This window comes from Mesocricetus auratus, unplaced genomic scaffold (assembly GCF_017639785.1).
Source record: "Mesocricetus auratus isolate SY011 unplaced genomic scaffold, BCM_Maur_2.0 Super-Scaffold_100007, whole genome shotgun sequence".
NCBI classification, from domain to species: domain Eukaryota; kingdom Metazoa; phylum Chordata; class Mammalia; order Rodentia; family Cricetidae; genus Mesocricetus; species Mesocricetus auratus.
In genome coordinates this window covers 84,040,858-84,063,606 of record NW_024429191.1, presented here as the reverse complement: position 1 = coordinate 84,063,606, position 22,749 = coordinate 84,040,858, and the positions used below count along the sequence as shown (strand labels likewise).

General features: G+C 47.5%; 1 protein-coding gene across 6 annotated transcripts in view; it reads left to right on the top strand.

The window, feature by feature from the left end:
* The window catches only part of Pecam1 (platelet and endothelial cell adhesion molecule 1), a 56,746-nt gene that overhangs the window by 14,304 nt on the left and 19,693 nt on the right, over positions 1-22,749 (top strand). For 3 of the 6 annotated variants that reach the window (XM_040749954.1, XM_040749955.1, XM_040749952.1), the window contains exons 3-13: positions 910-1,203; positions 3,383-3,685; positions 5,215-5,490; positions 8,990-9,238; positions 10,660-10,935; positions 14,690-14,974; positions 15,707-15,814; positions 16,879-16,906; positions 17,750-17,823; positions 19,659-19,709; positions 21,916-21,978. In XM_040749954.1, coding sequence (XP_040605888.1) covers positions 910-1,203; positions 3,383-3,685; positions 5,215-5,490; positions 8,990-9,238; positions 10,660-10,935; positions 14,690-14,974; positions 15,707-15,814; positions 16,879-16,906; positions 17,750-17,823; positions 19,659-19,709; positions 21,916-21,978 — 2,007 coding nt within the window. The remainder of the gene's footprint in view (positions 1-909; positions 1,204-3,382; positions 3,686-5,214; positions 5,491-8,989; positions 9,239-10,659; positions 10,936-14,689; positions 14,975-15,706; positions 15,815-16,878; positions 16,907-17,749; positions 17,824-19,658; positions 19,710-21,915; positions 21,979-22,749) is intronic. The other 3 variants (XM_040749958.1, XM_040749957.1, XM_040749953.1) reach the window with 1 other exon arrangement.

Here is a 22,749-nt window from a genome sequence, read left to right as displayed (position 1 = left end):
CTCTCCTGGAACTCACTCTGTAGACCAGGCTGGTCTTGAACTCACAGAGATCCTCTTGCCTCTGCCTTCTAAGTGCTGGGATTAAAGGTGTGCGCCACCACTGCCTGGCTAGAGAAAACATTTTAAATGTAAAAAAAAGAGATAGAGAGCCAAAAGAAGGAAGAGAGAGGGGAGGGGGAAGGGAATGAAGAAGAGAGGTAAAGTAGAATAAAGGGAACATGGCGAGAGAGAGAGAGAGAGAGAGAGAGAGAGAGAGAGAGAGAGAGAGAGAGAGAGAGAGAGAGAGAGAGAGAGAGAGAGAGAGAGAGAGAGAGAGAGAGAGAGAGAGAGAGAGAGAGAGAGAGAGAGAGAGAGAGAGAGAGAGAGAGAGAGAGAGAGAGAGAGAGAGGGAGAGAGAGAGAGAGAGAGAGAGAGAGAGAGAGAGAGAGAGCTACTAGAACCATGCTAGTCCCATGAGGTCTGGAAGGGGTGGAGCATTCCTGGGCATGTCCGACCTTAAGATGGAGAGTCACTGTTTATTAAGCAACTACTGTATACCACCTTCTGGCCACTCTCCTATATATGTGTCAAAACAACTTATGAATTCTTTTTGTTTGCTTGTTTGTTATTTTGAGACAGGGTTTCTTTGTGTAGCCCTGGCTGTCCTGGAACTCACTCTGTAGACCAGACTGGCCTCAAACTCATGGAGATCCCCCTGTCTCTACCTCCTAAGTGCCGGGATTAAAGGCGTGCTCCACTACCACCTGGCTATGAATTTTTTTTGAAGACTTATATTGTGTTTGTGTGTTGTGTGGTATTTGAGTGGTGTGTATAGTGTGTGTGTGTACGTGTGATGCATATGTGATATGTGTCCCTCCGAGTGTCTGGATGATGCTGTTTCTATGGTAACAATGTTTGCTTTGCCTTTAGCATTCACCATTAACTCTGTCCGCATGGAAAGCCTGCCGTCCTGGGAGGTTCCAAATGGGCACAACCTGACCCTGCGGTGTCTTGTGGATATCAGCACCACCTCACAAGTCAGGTCCCAGCACCAGGTGCTGTTCTATAAGGATGACGCGCTGGTGTACAACGTCTCCTCCAGGGAACACACAGAGAGCTTCTTCATTCCCCAGGCTCGGGTCTTCCACACAGGGAGGTACAAATGCACTGTGATCCTGAACAACAAGGAGAAAACCTCTGAAGAGCACCAGGTGTCGGTGAAAGGTGAGTCCTGGGGTGTGCGCATGACCAAACATGATCTGTATCCGAGAGGGAGCAGTCACACTGGTTTATCACTCATCATCCTTCCCACTCACTTCCTGGCATTCCTGAAAATGTAGGCTTTAGAGACACTCCCCTCGTAAGAGGATGCTTCTAATTTCTTCCTTTTGGATTCTCTTCCCCCTTGTGGGAACCCCCTTTCCCATTCTCCTTATCTCACAGACTACACTGTCCCCTTCTTTTCCAGGCCTCCACTCAATGGCTGGCTTTCTTCTCCCCACCCCCTCTCTGAAACACAATCTCCTGACTGGTCTTACTAAGACCTAGGAACAATCCTCCTGCCTTAGTCTCCTGCACACTGGGGTAACAGACATGCGCCTCCACACCCAGATACTGAGATTCCTCTCTAGCGTTTACTTAGTTGAGTTGATTTCTCCCAGGCGCCAGTGCTTACAGTGTTTGTGCCTCTCTGTCCTCATTGATGTCAATTTGCAGGAAAGCCACTGGGCTGTGCCCCTTCGAGCCTGGAGTAGTGGTGCACTCCTTTAGTCCCAGTGCTCAGGAAGCAGAGGCAGGTGGATCTCTGAGTTCAAGGCCAGCCTGATCTACAAAGCAAGTTCCAAGAAAGACAGTGCTACACAGAGAAACCCTGTCTCAAGAAACAAACAAGACACTAGACTGTAGTTTCTCTGCCTGGGTTACCATCTGCACATGTCCATTAGTCATTCTAAACCTCAGAATCAGGAGCCTTGGAAGTGTTTGGGGGGGAGGGGGTCTGCCGCCAAGCCTGATGACCTGAGTTCAGTCCCCTGAATCCACATGGTGGAAGAAGAGAACTGATTACCAAAAGTCCCATAGGATCCTCTGACCTCCACATATACACCATAGCACCCTTGGGACCATACACAACATTAAACAAATAGTCAATAAAGTGTAGTAAAGACATTAAACTCTGGAGTCCTCATTAGTGAAGGGACAGTAACAAGGTAGTCAGTTAGGGATATGGAGAGGGGTTAGTTAAAGGCACCCTGTAGGTAGGGTGCACAGCTTCCAGCCCACTGGTGGACCATGTATACATTGGATGATGTACAGTGTTTCAGTCAATGATGAACAACACAGACAGTAGTAGGCTCATGAGATGGCTCACCTAGTGACATTATGCCACCTTAGTCTGGGTAGATTTACTCTATCCCTGGGATGACATCACAGAACAGCATTTATCAGGCTGTATCTTAGTTGTTATGAAACACATGACTGTTTCTCAAACCTCTATCTGCTTTGGAGCTATGAAATTTCAAGAGAGATTATATTTGGCCTAGTTTCCATATCCTGGGTGAAGACCTGGGCTTGTAATAGGCATTTAATTAATACATTACAACAGTAGCTGGGAAGATGCTTTCCACTCCAGCAGAAGACCTAAGTGCAATCCTGAGGACCCATGTGAAAAGCCAGGCATGCCATGTGCCTGCAAGCCTAGAGCTGGGGGTGGAGAGGACGGCGCAGACAAGATCCCTGGGGGTGGGGGTGGGGTGGGGAGGGCAGATAGCCTAGTTGAATCATTGATATCTAAGTTCAGTGAGAAATCCATCTCAAAAAGTAAGGTAGAGAGCAACTGAGAAAGATGTTCACATTGGCTTGTGGCCTCCACATACATCTAAACACACACACACACACACCATGTATACATGCACACACATCATGCATACATGCACACACACGTACGCACTCAGACAATTAACACATCAGATGTAGCAATATTATTGTATACTGACTGAAACAAATTCAAGACAGGGTTTCACTATGTAGGCCTGGCTGTCCTGGAACTCACTACATAGACCAGAATGTCCTCAAACACAAAGAGATCTGCCTGTCTCTGCTTCCCAAGAGCTGGGATGAAAGGTGTGTGTCATCACATCTGGCTTTCTTCTTTTTGAACTGTACCAGTTGGAATCTAATTGCACCACCTTCGGAACAGGATTGTAAACCATCGGGAACACCAATCTATTATATTTTTAATATGCCCAGTACAGTGCCAGGCACACACATGCCCAGTGATTACCTAGGGCATTGGACTGAGTGTTCAGGAGTAAAAGGACGGTGACTGATGAGCCACAGTGACAGATAAGGGAGACTGGGCCATTGTGAGGAACTGATCCTAACTGTACTTTCTCATTCTCCAAAGGTGTGCCCAACCCCATTGTGACACTGGACAAAAAGGAGGTGACAGAAGGTGGAGTTGTGACAGTCAGATGCTCTGTGAAAGAAGAACAGCCACCAATATATTTTAAGATTGAAAAAGTAGAACTGGATACGAAACTTGTAAAGCAAACCAAACAGTTAGCTACAGTCTCTAATTCTGTGGTAATGGATTTCCCCGTGGAGGAGCAGGACCACGTGCTGGTATTCCGCTGCCAAGCTGGGATCCTGTCCAGCAGCCACCTGCAGACCTCAGAATTCACCCGGAGCGAATACGTTACCGTGCGGGGTCAGAATCCTGCTCTCCTTACACTCTCTTTTTTTGTTTGTTTCTTTTTTGTTTTTTGAGACAAGGTTTCTCTATGTAACCTCGGAGCCTGTCCTGGCACTCACTCTGTAGCCCAGGCTGGCCTAAAACACATAGAGATCTGCCTTCCTCTCTCTCCTGAGTGCTGGGATTAAAGGCCTGTGCCACCACCCACCAGGATTCTGCTTGCATTCCTTGTGCTGACAGGTTGCATGTAGCAAAAAGCAGCCCAGAATCAGGGAAGTTGAGCCTGTTTTCGGGGTGGCTGCTCTCAGATTTTAAAGCCTGGTGCACAGACTGTAATCCCAGCACTGGCAAGGCAAAGGCAGGAGGATCAGGAGTTCAAGACTAGCTCTCAGCTGTGAGACTTTCTCCCCAAAGTCAAATAAATAAATAAAACCAATTAAGAAGAGGTAATTAGAGCCGGGCGTTGGTGGCGCACGCCTTTAATCCCAGCACTCGGGAGGCTGAGGCAGGCGGATCTCTGTGAGTTCGAGGCCAGCCTGGTCTACCAAGTGAGTTCCAGGACAGCCTCCAAAGCCACAGAGAAACCCTGTCTCGAAAAACCAAAAAAAAAAAAAAAAAAAAAAAAAAAAAAAGGGGGGTAATTAGAGGAAGAAGCATGGGAGCTGGGCATGACAGTGCAGGTCTATCGTCCCCATCCACTCAGCCTGAAGCAGGACTGAAGGTTCAAGGCTGGCCTCAGCCACAGAACCAGTTCAAGGCCAGTCTAGGCAATTCAGTGAGACCCTCTCTCAAAATAAAAGACGAAAGAGAGAACTAGAGATACGGCTAAGTGGTAGAATGTTTGACTAGCATTTAGGACAACCTGAATCCATTCAAGGAGGATGTAGTGGGAGGGGAGGAGCCAAAAGAGCCAAAAAGGGCCAGGGAGATAGCTTGGTCAGTAAACGAAGGTAAAGCTGGGTATACTGGTGCACACCTGTAATCCCGGCCCCGGGGAGCCAGAGATGACAGCTCCTGTTTCTCCACAGTTACTCAGCCTAAGCCTAGTTATCGAGTCCCAAGCCATTTAGAGATCCTGTCTCAAGAAAACAAAACAAAAACAAAAACCCAAGGCAAATGTGGCTGGAGAGATGGTTATGCACACTGACTGCTCTTCCAGAGAACCTGGGTCGGATTCCCAGCACCCACATGACATCTCACAACCATCTGTAACTCCGGTTCCAGGCATCCAATATCCTTTTCTGTGCTTCATAGTCAGCAAGTATGCATGTAGTATGTAGTTCACACACACACACACACACACACACACAATATATATATATATATATATATACTTATTTTAAGAAGAAAAAAGCAAAACAAAAGATATACCAGTGTGTGAGAAGTGATGTCTGAGGTGTGCTTCTGCCCATTACATACACGTGTAATTCACTCCCACCACTAACATACACACATGTACACAGTTCCCCACACATAGATATTAGAGCAGGAAGTGCCCAGGTTTGAACTTGAGTCCAACTGGCTTATTGTCTACTTACTTGTAGAGTCCTTCGCTACTCCCAAGTTTCAAATAAAGCCTTCTGGAGTGATCATAGAAGGAGACCAGCTCGACATTAAGTGCACAGTTCAAGTGACACACTTAGTCCGGGAATTTCCAGAAATTATAATCCAAAAGGACAAGGCTATTGTGGCCACCTCCAAACGGAACAATGCAGCTGTCTACTCAGTCATGGCCATGATGGAGAATAGTGGCCATTATACCTGCAAAGTAGAATCTAGCCGCATCTCCAAGGTCAGCAGCATCGTGGTCAACATAACAGGTAGGGACGCTGAGGGAGAAGGCAGGAAAGTGGTGGGATCAAGGGGCAGCTGTGGCTGGCTGTAGTTCCACATGTCTATAATGCCAGCATGTGGGAGGCCGAGGCAGGAGGAGCATGAGCTCGAGGCTAACCTGGGATATCTAGTAGGACCCTGTACTGCAATCCAAGGTGGCAATGGGTGTGTTTAGGCTGGGCGTTGGGGCTCATGGGAAAGAGGCAACATACAGCAGTTGGCTGTGTTGGCTGAGTGTTCAGGTGCTGGCATTGACCCAACCATGATGCTCAACACTTCTGTGCCAAACCCTTGAACTTGCCTCAACCATGTGAGATACAATGGGATGAGATGGTGATTATCTTATAGTACTATCACAATGTTTAAATAAGACAACTAGGTCTGTGTTTAATTCGTGTTAGCTAATATCTCTATAGGTTTATATCTTTCTTCTCTGCCAAACTCATCTTTATGATCTTTTTATTTTTGTTTTGTTTTTGGTTTTTCGAGACAGGGTTTCTCTGTATTCTTCATGATCTTTTTAAATCTTTTATTTTATTTTGTGTATGGATGTTTCGCCTACATGTAGATCTGTGCTCTGCTTATATGCTTGGTACCCATGAAAGCCAGAAGAGGGTGTGTAGGCCATCTTAGAACCGGAGTTACAGTTGTGAGTCACCATGTGGGTGCTGGGAATCAAACCTGGAACCTCCGTAAGCGTAGGCAGTGCTCTTAAATGTTGAGCCCACATTCCAGCCCAAACCCTTTTCTAAAAGATTTTTTTTTGTTTTTGTTTTTCGAGACAGGGTTTCTCTGTATTGTTTTGGAGGCTGTCCTGGAACTCGATCTGTAGACCAGGCTGGCCTCGAACTCACAGCGATCTGCCTGCCTCTGCCTCCCGAGTGCTGGGATTAAAGGCATGCACCACCACCGCTCGGCTTCTAAAAGATTTTTAATGGACGTGATGGCACACACTTTTAATCCCAGCACTTGGGAGGCAGAGGCAAGTAGATGTTTTTGGGGTTGAGGTGAGCCTGGTCTACAAAATGACTTCCAGGACACCTAGGACTACATAGTGAGACCCTGTCTCAAAAAAAAAAAAAAAAAAAAAAAACGAACAACAAACAGATTTTGAAAAAAAGAATTTATGCGTGTCTGTGTGTATTTATGTGTGCTGTGTGTTCAGGTGATGCTGAGCTCTTAGTCCTGGAGTTGCAGGTGGCTGTGCGCTGCCTGATAAAGGGTGCTAGCAATCAAGTCCAGGTCTGCAAGAGCAGTAAGTGTTCACCCCCGAGCTATCTCTCCACTTTCCCCCGCTTCTTAAAGACAGCATCTCATATAGCTGAGGCTGGCCTTGAATCTACCATGCAGTAGACTTTGGCATTGAACTCCTGATCCTTCTGCCTCCACTGCCTAAAGTACTAGGATTCCAGTCACACACCGCCACGCCCAGCAGCACAGTTTATTAGAAAACCAACAGTAACAGTCTCCCACTGTTGAATGTCACGGGATGGGTTTATATGTGTTTTTAGTTCATGCTCGTCTCAATCCTAGGTGTCATGAGACACATTTTATGATACGGAAACTTAGATTGGAATGTTAGCAACTAGCCTTACAAAGTCGCCTAAGTGGCAGAACAAGAGATACTCCCCGGGCCTGTTTATTTTGCCAACCCAATGCATTTTAAAGTTCTCTCAGACTCCTTGCCCCTGTACCCAGCTTTATTTCTCTGAAATACTTACCCTAGATATATCCCGTGCTTATCCTGATGGCTGTGTGTACTCGGCCACTAGAATGTTAGCTGCTGAGGGTGGGGACCTTCACTCTTGTGCTCAGTGCTAGATCCTTAACTCCCAGTCCGACAAGAACATAGCACTATGGTTAGATGGAGGACTGGGCTGAGCCTTGTGTTTTCAGGGACAAGGTCAGCCTTCTTAGTTCTCCATTGAAAGTGTTCATTTATACAGGAGTTCGCCCATTCATTCAATAACTTCCTCCAAACCCCTAAGGGTCAAGCGCTGAGCACACAGTCACAGCCATGGTCCCCCAAGTCTTAAAAGGTAGGCAGGTTGTCAACTGGCCAATTGAGGGATTACCACACTATAGTGGATCCTCCTGCTGGAGGGTGTGATGTCATGTGCTAGCAACTTGGTGAGCTATTTATTTATTATTTATTTATTTTTGAGACATTCCCACCATGTAGCCCTGGAATTCCCTATGTAGACCAGGCTGATCTAGAACACACAGAGATCTGCCTTCTTCTGCCCCTGAGTGAGGTTCAAAGGCCCAGTGATTATTGATAATGATGGATGTTGGAGTGCTCTTGATAAGATATACATTCTTTTCTAGAGAAGAAAAACTATCAATTAATCACATATACTGGACACATTATATATGCTGGGCTGGTTATTAAGAATGGAGACCTAGGAGGCCGGGTGTTGGTGGCGCACTCTATTATCCCAGCACTCGGAATGCAGAGGCAGGCGGATCTCTGTGAGTTCGAGGCCAGCCTGGTCTACAGAGAGAGTTCCAGGACAGGCTCCGATACAATATAGAGAAACCCTGTCTTGAAGAAAAGAAAAAAAAATGGAGAGCTAGGGTAGAGAGATGGCTCAGGGGTCAAGAGCAAGCACTAGCTGTTCTTCCAGAGGACCTGGGTTCAATTCCCAGCACCAACATGGCAGCTCACAACCATCTGTAACTCCAGTTCCAGGGCATCCAACACCTTCACACAGAGTATATACAGGCAAAACACCAGTGCACATCAAATAAATAAATAAACAGATAGACAAATAAATAAATAAATATCTTTAAAAAAAAAGAATGGAGAGCTAGCAGGCTTTGCCTTTGAGGACTTCAGATACAAACAGGCCAGTTACGACAGTTTCTTCCAGCCATAGTGAACTTCCAAATGCTATCTAATATACTTTCTGTCTAGTCAACCACCTAGGAAAACTTCCTTTCAGGACTGGTTCCTTAATTCCCCCATGGTGAAGTTCAGCTTCCTCTCTGTGGGCTCTTCTGCTAACTCTATTCCTGAACTGAGCATTAAGTAGGAGTCCTTTGAAGTTGGACTGTCTTGTGGGCACTGTTATCTCCCCAATGTCCAGCAAAGGGTCTTCCTTACAGTCAATACTTGTGGAAGCCAGGCATGGTGGTGCACACCTGTATTCCCAACACCTGGGAGGCAGAGATAGTAGGATCAGGTGTTCAAGGTCATCCTTGGCTACTTAGTTCAAACCCAACCTAGGCTACTTGAGACCCTGTTTCAATAAATAGATGAGAAAACGGACGAGTGAATCCTTGTAGACTGAAGGGCAAGAAGAGTTTGCAGTGAGATCTAAGATTCGGAGTGAGTTCTGACTCTTGAAAACCGTGCCCATCAGGTATGTGACAAGAGGGCTGGTAGGAGTTGATTCTGCTGAAAGTAGCTGGACCACCAGCATCTCCAGGCAGTGGATTAAGGTCGTAACCACATCTCCCTTCTTCCCACTTAATGTTCTTCAGAGCTGTTTCCCAAGCCGAAGTTGGAATTCTCCTCCAGGCAGCTGGACCAAGGGAAAATTTTGGATCTGTTTTGCTCTGTCCCGGGCATACCTACAGCCAACTTCACCATCCAGAAGGAAAAGGTGATCTTGTCTCAGGATCAGAACTTCAGCAAGATTGCTGAGCACAGGGACAGTGGGGTGTACAGCTGTACCGCAGGCATCGGCAGAGTGGTCAAGAGGAGTGACCCGGTACCCATAAAGGTGTGCGGTGAGTATGTTCCCAGCGCCTCACATACACAGTGGCCAAGTAGGAGCAAGGAGAGGGTGGCCAGCCGTTCCCAGTGTGGTCTCAAAGGCTGACCAGATTCAGGCAGGTTGAGAACTCCGGGAAGGACCAGCAAAATGGCTTATTGGGTAAAGGTGCTTGCTGCCAAACCTGACGACCTGAGTTCAGTCCCTGTGACCCACATGGTAGAAGCAGAGAAACAACTCCTACGAATTGTCCTCTGACCTCCATGTTCATTTTGTATGTGTATTTGTGCACACACACACTCACTCACACACACTCTCACACACACACTCTCACACAACTCTCTCACACACTCACACACTCTCACACTCACACACACTCTCACACATACACACTCTCACACACTCACACACTCACGCTCACACACTCTCACACTCACACACTCTCACACACACTCTCACACACTCACACACATACTCTCTCACACTCACACACACTCACACACTCTCACACTCTCACACTCACACACACACGCTCACACATACACACTCTCTCACACACTCACACTCACACTCTCACACCTACACACTCACACACACTCTCACACTCACACACTCTCACACTCACACACACGATCACACTGACACACACTCTCACACACACTCTCTCACATACTCACACACTCTCACACTCACACACTCTCACACTCTCACTCTCACACATACACACTCTCTCACACACCCACACACTCTCACACTCTCACACACTCTCACACTCACACACATACTCTCTCACACACTCTCATACTCTCACACTCACACACTCTCACAGTCTCACACTCATACACTCACACACTCTCACACACTCACACGCTCACACACACACTCACACTCACACACTCTCACACACTCTCACACACTCACACACACTCTCACACACACACTTGTTCTCCCACCTCCCCACCTCCAGTCCCTTTTTACTTCCTCCTCTTCCTTTCTCCTCATTCCCCCCACTTCTTCTTCCCCTTCTCCTCTGAGACAGGACAGGGTTATACTAAGTAGCCCTGGCTAGCCTCGAACTTGCAATCTCCCTGCCTGCCCTCCCAGGTGTGGAATTGCAGGTGTGTTCCACCATACCCAGCTATTATATTATTATCATTTTGCTTATACTGCCCTCGTGCTGGGAATTGAACTTGAGACCTTACACAATCCAGGTAAATGTTCTACCACTGGGCTATATGTGCCACAGTTCATTTTCTCCCTTGTTACCAAATGCACACACGTAGACAGGCATTGCCTGGCAACCTTGTAGGGGACCCTTAAAGATAAATCAGACAGGTAGACAGGTATTTGAAATCGTGATCTCGATGGAGAAAGCCAAGCCCAGAATTTGGGTTGTTGTTTCTGTTTTATTTGGATTGTTTTTCTCTGTTGTTCTAGAAATGCTGTCTAAGCCTAGGATATTTCATGACGCCAAGGCTGAGGTCATAAAAGGACATGCTATAACCATCAGCTGCCAGTCTGTAAATGGAACTACACCTGTCACTTACACCCTCATAAAAGGCACAAGTGTCTTCCTGGATCTCCAGACGAGCTCCAATGACCCAGTGACATTCACAGATAAGCCCACTGCAGACGTGGACTACCAGTGCTTAGCGAGTAATTGCCATTCCCACCCCGAGCTGCACAGCGAGATCCTGCAGGTCAAGGTGATAGGTAAGCCGATGCCGATGTGCTGTGAGAGGTGAGAAGAGTGAGGCTTTGATGGGCTGGAAGGTTTGGTGTCAATTAGTAGTTGTGGGTATAACAGGAATGGTACCTGTGCATCCCACACAGCCAAAGCAGAGCTAAGCCCCAGCAAATGGGTCTGAGAAAAACCGGGGTCTCTTGGCATGGCATTGTAATTCCTTTTGATCTTTCAGGGGACCTTTGAATCCCCTGAAAGGGGGAGGTGGCTGGACTTAAGGAACTGCTGACATTATGTATTTGGGGTTTCTTGGTTTTTGCACCTTTTCAGGTGACTTGAGAGCCACCCCCAAGAGCTGCAGGCCAGAACTCTCTTCTGCCGTTGACCTTGGTGGAACATCTGGGCCACACAAGGAAACTTTCGGCAGGCAGAGTTGCAGACCTGGGATGCCCACCTTGGTCCTGGGATCAGATAGCTCTCCCTCAGCGTTTGACCTGTGCCTTTGAGTGGTCTTTGCAGTACCACTGCTTACCTTGCTCTGAATCCTCTGATGGACACTTAACCTGCCTTCCTCCTCTTGTCATTTGTCATCTTTTGTTTAACAAACTCTTGTGTCATCAACACACAGCATATAAAAGCATACAGTCTACATGTGCTGGTGTGGGCAAGACTTGTCCACAGGGTAGGGGCAATGGGTGAGAATCGCAGTTCTTCCAGGTAGAGGCAGAGGGATCAGTAATTCAAGGTTATCCTTAGCTACGGAGTGAGATGAAGGCCAGCTTGGGATACATAAGACCCAAGTCTCAGTGGGCAAGAGAGGGAAGAGGGTGCAATAAGAGAGGGTTTGGGGAACCTGGTTGCTGTGCATTTGGCTGGTATTGAGGAGTGGAGACTCCCGACCTCCAGATGTTAAGAAGTCAGTGTAAACACCCTTGGGGAAGCCATGAGTTTAAACTGGGTCTGTATTAGTGGCTAGCGTTTGCTGAGCCCTCCTCATGTGTCCAGGCCTGGGTGAAGAAGCACTGTAGCAAATTATCTCTAGTAATACTCAGAATAGCACATGAGACTCATCATAGCTTACCCTCGGGTTTGCAAGAAAGTCGCTAAGACTTAGGACATATACACCGTGGGTTCCAGGCTTGGGATTTGAGCCCAGGCAGTCTGGCTCTTGAGACCAATTCACCACTAATCCCTTCTTCCCAGTGGCAATGTGCGCAGGCTGTCACTGTGTGGGACCACAGCCATCTCAGGCCCCAATGCTTAGCTTCCTTCAGATCTCACCACCCTTTGTGCTGAGAGGTGACTCATGTCTGTTGGCCAGTCCACTGTCACTAGTAGGGAAGGTGGTCTGAAATCTGAATGGTTAAATGCTGCTGAGGAAAGGGGCACAGCGGGGTGGGAAGGAGGGGGGGAGGTGGGGGGGGAGGACGGGAGGGGAGTGGGGGGGGAGCCACAGCGCATCTGACTCTCTAAGTCTCCAGGTGAGAAGGGAGCCTCAGGGTTCCGGGAAGCTGTCTGGACAGGAAGCTTCAGTTTGGGTTTCAGTGCTCAGAAATAAAAGCTGAGTGCGGAGAGGCTGGCGAGATGACTCAGCAGGTAGAGGTGCCCGCCCAGCCCGATGGCATGAGTTCTATCCCCAGGACCCCACGTGGTCGAAGGAAAGAGTCTCACTAATTGTTCTCCGACTTCCACACACACCTGTGCACAGAACAAATAGGTCAAAATGTTATTTTTTAAAAAAGAGTGGAGTTGGAAGACTGAGGGCCAACTTTCCAGAAAGTCCGTATTTCACTGTCAAAACAAGTCGTAAAGGAGTCAGTAAGAGAGGAGAGTTAGCTTTGGAGACAGCACAACTGGGGAAGCCATGTCAACAGGAGGAACTGGTGACAGTCTGGCTGTAGGAGACTAAAACCAGGAAACTGCATGAGGAAAGAATGACCTTCTCCATTGAACTTACTCTGCTGGGCCCTGAACTCAGGGCCAAGTGGCATTTCCAGTTTCTTTGAGACTAGAGATAATGCAGTTTCAAAAGCAAATGGATGTCTGGGGCTGGTGGCACACACCTGTAATCTGACACAGGAAGATCTGGAGTTCATAGACAGCTACATGAGACCCTGTCTTAAAAATAAAATAAAATAAAGACAGAGCGTGGTAGTGTACACGTTTAATTTCAGGACTTAGGAGGTAGAGGCAGATCTCTGAGTTCGAGGCCAGCCTGGTCTACACAGTGAGTTTGAGGCCAGCCATAGCTACATAGTGAGACCTTATCTCAAATAAATAAATGAACAAATTAAATAAAACAGAAACAGCTAGGTGGTGATGGTGCGCACATTTAGTCCCAGCACTTGACAGAGGCAGATGGTTCTCTGTGAGCTCAAGGCCAGTCTGGTCTACAGAACTAGTTCAAGAGCTACACAGAGAAACTCTGTCTTAAAAAAGGAACAAGCAGCCAGGCGTTGGTGGCACACGCCTTTAATCCCAGCACTCGGGAGGCAGAGGCAGGCGGATCTCTGTGAGTTCGAGGCCAGCCTGGTCTACAAGAGCTAGTTCCAGGACAGCTTCCAAAGCCACAGAGAAACCCTGTCTTGAAACCCCCCCCCCAAAAAAACGAACAAAAACCAAAACACCAGAAACAATGGCAATAACAAACAACAATGGCAAAGCCAGATGGGTGGAAGGCAAACTTCAGGGATAGCAAGGAAATGGGAAATGAGGCTGTGAAAGCAAAGAGAGAGGGTGAGTGCCACACATCTTTGTAAGCAGAAAGGCAGGGAGAATTCATTCAAACATACGCACAGCACATGCATGCACACACTCATGTCTCTAAGAGAAAACACAAGTTAATCTTGTAGTGCTGCTTCGTGGCCAGTCATGCATGAGGTGGGAGGATGGGGAATGTCCCTAGTGTGTAGGCAGTGTTTCATCAGGACCTCCAGCTCCCCAACAACCACACAGAGACTTATCGTTAATTATAAATGCTTAACCAATAGCTTAAGCTTGTTACTAACTAGCTCTTACAACTTAAATCCACCCATGTTTCTTATCTATGCTCTACTGCATGGTGATACCTTTTGTCAGCATGGTATGCTCATCTTGCTTCTTTCTTTTTTTGGTTTTTCAAGACAGGGTTTCTCTGTATTGTTTTGGAGGCTGTCCTGGAACTCTCTCTGTAGACCAGGCTGGCCTCGAACTCACAGAGATCCGCCAGCCTCTGCCTCTCGAGTGCTGGGATTAAAGGCGTGCGCCACCAACACCCAGCTGTTTTACTTTTTTCTATGTCTCACCCCATCTCACTGGCGATTTCACCTTCCTTCTTCCCTGTGCTCTCTTTTGGTCCACAAGTCCTGCCCAACCTTTTCCAGCCTAGCTATTGGCCAGTCAGCTCTTTATTAAACCAGTGAGAGTAACTGATATTCACAGTGCACAAAAAGATTGTCCCACAGCACCAGTCTTTTGTCAATAGCTGGGGACAGGAGTTATCTGTTACTGTCTTCTGGGTTAATCAGGGAAGGGACCATGTGGAACTGGGGAGCAGAGGATTCAATTCCTAGGCTAAGAGAAAAGTTAACAAGAGGTGGCTTTTCTATGTTCCTTCTCTGTTCATTTCCCTTCCTCTCCCTCCTGGCTTCTTTGTGACAGGGCTTTCTATGTCTCTATGTTGCCTTCTGGCCTAGAACATGAGATCCTCTGTTCCCATCTCCTAAGTGCTGGGACCAGGGGTGTGCACCCCACACTTGCCTCTGCCCTTCTCTGCTCAGGACTGATCCTTTGCCTGCTTTCCAGCCCCGGTGGACGATGTCATGATTTCTATCTTGTCAAGTAACGAGGTTCGGTCTGGGGATGAAATAGTACTTCGATGCTCTGTGAAAGAGGGGACTGGCCCAATCACGTTCAAGTTTTACAAAGAAAACGATGGCAGACCCTTCCACGAAACCGTCCTGAATGACACCCAAGCGTTTTGGATTGAGAAACAAGCCAGCAAGAAGCAGGAGGGACAGTACTATTGCACAGCCTCCAACAGAGCCAGCCTTCTAAGCAGTCCCCGAAGCAGCACTCTAACGGTCAGAGGTGAGTCCAGCCTCGCCAGTGAGGTGTGTATGGGGGCCTCCAAGGGGAGGAAAGCGCACAAACTCTGTGTAAGAGGAAGAGGAATGGAGACTAGTTCATTTGAGTGAAGGCTAAGAGACCAGAGGCGTGATGGCACATGCCTTGAATTCCAGCAGCATTCTGGAAGCAAGAGCAGGTAAATCTCAGTGAGCCTGAGGCCAGCCTAGTCTACAAATCGAGTTCTAGGACGACAGCCAGAACTGTTACACAGAGAAACCCTGTCTCGGGAGGTGGTGGGGGAGAGCAATGTCTGATCAGTTACAGTTGGCAGCGGAAAAGGAGATGATTAGCTATAAGGGACTGAAAATATTTTATCCAGTCTCAATTCCAAGTACCTGACAGAAAGACATGAGATGTCCATCCATGAACCAGCTATGTCCAAACACAGATATGTTTATAAGAGCCTAGCTGTGTGCTTGACAGGGCAAGTTATGTAGAGATAGAAGAGAGTGGAAGGGACACCCCAAAAGGAGCAACATCTCAGCAAAATTGGCTTGGTAGCTCTTATAGCCACCTTGACTGTTAGCAGAAACCACCATCTCTGCACGAGCTGAAGGAAGGCAGAAGCCCTCGCAGACAAACGCCAAAGCGAGATGCTATTTACAAGACTTGCAAAAAATGGGTCTGAGTAGCTGCTTAAATCTGCTGGCAGGAGAAAAAACATGCGTTTCCTTTTTACTCCCCCACTTCCAGTCTTTCTTGCTCCGTGGAAGAAAGGGCTCATTGCGGTGGTTGTCATTGGAGTGATCATCGCCATGTTGATAGTTGCCGCCAAATGCTACTTCCTGAGGAAAGCCAAAGGTGAGCACCCATCCACGGGTGGTTCTTGCCAGAAAACTGGCTGCAGCCGTGGTATGCACGCTCACACCGTGTACCTCCCAGATAGTCTTCCAGTTGTGCCGTGATCTTCTACCATGCACGTGAGTGGAAGCTAGGCGCACCAGCTGGCACTTGGGGATCGGGTCTAGCCCAGGCACAAGGAATGTGACACAGGGTACCAGTAGGGGACAGGGAACAGAATGATGGATGGATGGACTCTCAGGAGCCTCTGGTGCTGCTGTCTGGGCTGGGAGAGCAGATGGGAAGGGGAGGGGGTCTTTGGTCTTTTCTGAGGGAGGAAAATTGCAGCTCCTTTAGGAACAGACAGACCTCAAGGAAGCTTCTTCCCAAGTTTAACCCCGACTTTGGTTTTAGGCCAGCTTGGACCCGAAAGCACAGGAATTGGCTTACGCTTTGCTTTTGGCAATCATCTTGAATCAAAGAGATAGTGCCTGCTTCTCAGGGAATCTGAGTCCCGTACCTGGTCTTAGTCACATACTATGAACTAAAATTGCTTCTGGCTAAAATTATGTAATATATATATGTATGAAAAAACTACGTAAAGTCTCTTGCTGTAAGCCAAGAGAAGGGGAGGGGGTGTAGCTCTGTGCTGGTGGCATGTTCTCAGTGTGTTTGCAGCCCTGACACGGAGCCTCAGCTGTATGAACATAAGCAAGGAAAGTATCGAGGGGTCCCCACTTTCCCTTCTTTTCTGCTCATTGTAAATGTGTGTTATTTCACCTGACACATTTTCTCACCCCCAGCCTCTCCGCACCCTTACCTTAGGCTAGCCTCAACTGAGCTGAGGATGCCCCTGAACCTCAGATCCTTGGTCTCCGCTTCTGGGATGCTGGGATCACTGGCAAGCATCCAGTTTCTGTGGTGCTGGTTACTGAGCCCACCACTCTGTGCATGCCAGGCAAACACTCTACCCAATGAGCCACACCCCCAGTTTCCTCTTTCCCCTTAATGTTTATGGGTAGTCAGTCTTGAGGAGAGTCAGCATACTTACACTGACCTGAATTTTTCTTTCTTTTTCTTTAAAGCCAAACAGAAACCCGTGGAGATGTCCAGGTCAGTGTCCTTATAAGAGGGGTGGTGGCTGCTTTAGGGGCATGCCTGGGTTTGTCTGCAGGCACAGTCTGGTCATTAGGAAATTGTTGGAGATTCTTGGCAAACTCATAAAGAATAAGGGCCGTGTGTGTGTGTGTGTGTGTGTGTGTGTGTGTGTGTGTGTGTGTGTGTTTCTGTCATAGTGGAAGATTGCCTACTGTACATACTTAGAATAATAGAGCTGGCTTTTTTATTTTTACTTTTTTTTGAGACAGGGTTTCTCTATTCTCTGTGTAGCCTTGGCTGTCTTAAAACTCACTCAATAGACCAGGATAGCCTGGAACTCATAGAGATCCACTTTCCTCTGCCTCTGAATTAAAGGTGTGTGCCAACCTCCCCTCCCCAAGAGTTGGCCTTTTTAAAAAGAAATATTTTTACCATGCTGGAGAGATGGCTTAGCCTCTGCAGGTACCACACACCATGTACACACATACACACACACACACACACACACACACACACACACACACACACACACCCTAAACATAATAAAAAAATTTTAAATACTTTTATACTCTTTACCTTTGGTTTTTATTTTTAAACATGATCTCACATAGTCTAGACTGGCCTTAAATTCCTGATCCTCTTGCCTCTGCCTCCCAAGGGCTAGGATTATAGGCACTAGCCTCAAACTCCCGCCCATCCTCCTGCCTCAGCCGCCCCAGTGCTGAGATTACCAGCGTGTGATGGGCATATTTCTCCTTGCTTTCTCTTGATCTTCCTTTGATGGTTTTGTTGGTTTGGGGGTACAGTGAAAAATGTTAATATCGATTTTTCTCTTTTCTTTTTGATTTCCATGTGAAGGCCGGCAGCTCCACTTCTGAATTCCAACAATGAGAAGGTTTCTGAGCCCAATGTGGAAACCAACAGTCATTATGGTAAAGCCAAGGCTTCCTGTTACTACAAAGACTTTTACCAACTCTGAGTGGGTGGGGGCAGAAGGGAAACCCTGGCTTTAAGTAGTGGCACCTAGCTTATCCGCCATTGGAAGATAAGCTAACAAAACTCAGACTGAAAAGGATAGTCCTGTTTTCACCCCTCTATGCTTCGTTTCTTTGGAATGAAAAATGCCCCCAAAGACTGAAATTGCCCTGGACTAATTCTTGTGAGGCAGGAACCAGCTGTCAAATGAAATTGTCATTAACACATCTCTGATGGGATTTCCATCACTTCACTAAACTTTGCCACAAAGGGAAACCAGTGGAAACATTCTGCTCTTAGCAGACACATTTTTGAGAAGTACTGAAATATCCTACCCCACCCCACCCCTGAGACAGGGTTTCTCTATGTAACAGCCCTGGATGTCCTGGAACTCACTCTGTAGACCATGCTGTCCTTGAACTCACAGAGATCCGCCTCCTGAGTGCCAGGATTAAAGGTGTGTGAGATGTAATTCTAATGTAGACCTCATTGGAGTGAGGCTGCCTCAGTGGGCCTCAGTGCCCTTGGGTCTGTGAGGAAGTCACTGAGATCCCAGAATGGCAGCTCATGCCTAACATGCCGGTATTCACAAGGCAGATGCAGGGGGCTCACTACAAACTGGAGGCCATCTTGTTCTATACAGTGAGTTCCAAACCACTTTGGGCTACACTTCAAGACCTTGTCTCAAAAAACAGGCCATAAAAAAAACCCCAAACAACTATTTAAATAATGATAATACTAATTAGCTCAAACACAGCTTGGAAAAGTATGTGCTCTTGAAGAATAGTATTTATAAGAATTTTTTAATAATTATATTTGTTTTTGTTTTATATGCATTGGTGTTTTTGCCTTTACATATGTCTGTGTGACGGAGTCAGATCATTTGGAACTGGAGTTACAGACAGTTGTGAGCTGCCATGCAGGTGCTGGGAATTGATCCCCAGTCCTCTGGAAGAACAGTCAGTGCTCTTAACCTCTGAGTCATTTCTCCAGCCCCATATAATTTTTTTAAGCGAAGAACACGCTAAAATGTTTGTTTGTTTGCTTGCTTGTTTTTACAGTGCTGGGCATGAGCCAAAGCTTCACACAGTCCAGACAAGAGCATTACTACCGAGCAAGCCCCACACTTTGTCTGTGCCCACTGAGGTGGTAATTTAGAGATGCTATTGTTTCTTCAAGTCATATTCTGGTCAACCCAATCCCCTAACTGGAGAGTATATGTTTTTTTTTTTTTGTTTTTTGTTTTTTGTTTTTTTTGTTTTTTGGGGGGGGGTTTTTCGAGACAGGGTTTCTCTATGGCTTTGGAGGTTGTCCTGGAACTCGCTTGGTAGTCCAGGCTGGTCTCGAACTCACAGAGATCCGCCTGCCTCTGCCTCCCGAGTGCTGGGATTAAAGGAGTGTGCCACCAACGCCCGGCCTGGAGAGTGTATGTTAAGCATCAGCTTTCATGTTTGCTGATAGTGAGTGTTTGTTGTTAGTGACTGGTCCCTTCTAGAAAGAAGCTTAATTTTTTAATTGATTCACTTCCAACAAACCATTCTGACTTCCAAAATAACTCTCAAACAACAGTGCCCCATGTCAGCTGGGCAGTGATGGTGCATGCCTTTAATTTCCAACATGCGACATCAACCTCCAGCCTCCAAGCACACATAGGTGGGGAAGAGCGACAAGGTGCTTGCTCACCTACATGTGTACACACACACACACACACACACACACACACACGTGTGCGCTCGAGGATACAGGAAACTAATTTCCACTGTCACTCACTGTGATTGTTATTTTCAACTAGGTTATGATGATGCTGGAAACGACACAGTGAAACCAGTAAATCAAAATAAAGGTGATTCTTTAAATGTTTTATTAGAAACTTTTACGTTAAAAAAAAAGATTCACAAGTGACTGTGCTTGGTGGTGTATGCTTTTAATCCCAGCACTCAGGAAACAGAGGCAAGTGAGTCTTTGTGGGGGTCAAAGTCAACCAGGTATACACAGTGAGTAGTAAGACTCTGCCTTTAAAAATAGGTAAATGGGTACCCGTAGGAAAAGGCAACTTTAACTCTGAGGTGGCTGGGTAGTTTCCCACCCCTCTTAGAGGCCCTGTGTATGATACAGTACAGACCCAGGGTTTTCTCCAAGGAGGCCAGCCAGAGCTCTGAATGGTTGTGCCTCCTAACTCAAGTAGAAATGAGCTATCATACCTGACACAAAACAAAACAAAAACCTTCCTGGTACTCAGAGCGACCAAGGAGGATGTTTCCCTCTGGTGGCTGAGATCTTTACGATTTTTTAAAATTAATTTTTAGCCGGGCGTTGGTGGCGCACGCCTTTAATCCCAGCACTGGGGGGGGGGGGGAGGGCAGAGGCAGGCGGATCTCTGTGAGTTAGAGACCAGCCTGGACTGCCAAGGGAGTTCCAGGACAGCCTCCAAAGCCACTGTCTCGAAAAAAACCAAAAAAAAAATAATTTTTATTTAAATTAAAAACAATCTTATTTTACATACCAATCCCAGGTCCCTCTCCCTCCCTTCTTCCCATTCTCCCAACCAACCCCCCATCCCATCCCCCATCCACTCCTCAGAGAGGGTGAGGCCTCCCTTGAGAAAGTCTGTCACATCATTTGGGGCAGGACCTAGCCCCCCCCCCATGTGTCTAGACTGAGAGAGTATCCTTCCATAGGGAATGGGCCCCCAAAGCCCATTCATGCACTAGGGATACATCTTGGTTCCACTGCCAGAGGCCCCATAGACTGCCCAAGCCCCCCACTGACACCCACGTTTGGGGAGCCTGGTTGGGTCCTATGCTGGTTCCTCAGCTGTATTTTTTTTTTAAAGACAACTAGCAATAGACAGTTTGCTTCTGCCTCAAACTTAGAGGAGCTGGCTTAAATCGTTTCTTAAAGGTGTTTTCTAAAGCCGGACAGTGGTGGCACATGCCTTTAATCCCAGAGCTCGGGAGGCAGAGGCAGGTGGATCTCTGTGAGTTCGAGGCCAGCCTGGTCTACAGAGCGAGGTCCAGGACAGCTTCCAAAGCAATACAGAGAAACCCTGTCTCAAAAAAACCAAAAAAAAAAAAAAAAGGTGTTTTCTAAGCTGGGCGTTGGGGGCGCATGCCTTTAGTCCCAGCACTCAGGAGGCAGAGGCAGGCAGATCTCTGTGAGTTCGAGGCCAGTCTGGTCTACAGAGTGAGTTCCAGGACAGCCTCCAAAAAACAAACAAACAAACAAAAAAGGTGTTTTCTATTCCATGCTCCTCTCCTGAGAACTGAAACTCCTGACCTGCTTCCGAGGAGTCCCTTTGGCTACACAATTGGGCTTTAGCTGCTAGAAAGAACTCCTCGTTCTATGGGGCTTTAAAAACAACAACTCCAGGCACGGCTTACACCTGTAATCCTGGCACTCAGGAGGCTGGGGCAGCAAGACCAGGTATTCAAGGCTAACCTTGGCTACCTAGCAAGTCCCAGGCTGCCCTGGAATACACCTGGCCCTGTCTCAAGAAACACCATCAGGGGCTGGAGAGACAGCTCATGGTGAGAGCACTGGCTGCTCTGTCAGAGGACCCAGCTGCAGCTCCCATACAGTAACTCTAGTCCCAGAGGATCTCACACCCTCTTCTGGTTTCCATGGGTACCAGACACATACAACAGTGACAGCAATAGCCTGGGTTGAAAACAAAATCATTTCATGGGTGTCTCCACGGAGCCCGGGGATTTCATTACCTGGAATGCATCAGCTCCTTAGAACACTCAGATGCTGGTGAGCCTGGTCCCACAGCACTTAGATCCTTTCCCATGCCCTGAGATTGGTAGGAGTTAACTGTGGGGGTATGTCCTGGGCTGTTTGCCACACCCATTAACCTGTTGAAAGTCTTCCCACATTATAGAAACCTGGTAGAGGCTCCATCCACACTCAGGTAACGGGAAGTCAGAAAGGCTGTGGTGTCTGCTGCCTGGACCAGTGTGGGGCTAACTGCAATGAAGGTCTCTAGTGTGCTTTGATACCTCTAGAGGAGATGCAGTCTAGACTCAAGGTGCTGTGGTTCCTTTGAACAGACTCCCAGAGCATGGACGTGGAGTACACAGAAGTGGAAGTGTCCCCCCCTGAGCCTCACCACGGTAAGTGCCCTCACCAAGTGAGGCAAGCCCACATTGGGTTCTGGGTTTGGATGTAGATGCTGCTTGTGAGTGCTATGCACAGTCAGAACTGTCAGAAGGGAGGCATTTGCAGACCTACTAGTTGCACCTGTCTTATTAGGGTTTCTATTGCTATGAAGAGGCACCGTGACCACAGCAATGCTTATCAAGGAAACCATTTAATTGGGGCTGGCTTACGGTTTCAAAGGTTTAGTCCATTATCATCATGGTGGGAAGCCAGGCAGTGTGCAGGCAGACACGGTGCTGGAGAAGGAGCTGAGCGTTCTACATCTCGATCAGCAGGCAACCAGGAAGTGAACTAAGACACTGGGTGTGAGCTTGAGCATAGAAGACTTCAAAGCCCACCCCCACACTTCCTCCAGCAAGGCCACACCTCCTAATAGTGCCACTCCCTATGAGCTTATGGGGTCCAGTTACATTCAAACTACCATAGCACCTAAGTCTGAACTCACCCTTACCATTCACTGGGTGCTGGGCAGGCACTCTTTCTTATGAAGAGTCTTTGTGGGGAGCTACCTCACCCCCCGTAGGTGTTCAGGCCATCTTCCAGAGGCCAGCCCCTGCCTACATGCACTGTGTTCCTAGAACAGTTGCCTGTGTGGACCAGATGTTGAGTCAATCAAATGCATGTCTAAAATAGGGAACCTAGGGCTGGAGGGATGGTTCAGTGGTTAAGAGCACACATTATTCTCCTAGAGGACCTAAGTTTGGTTCCCAGCATTCATATCCAGT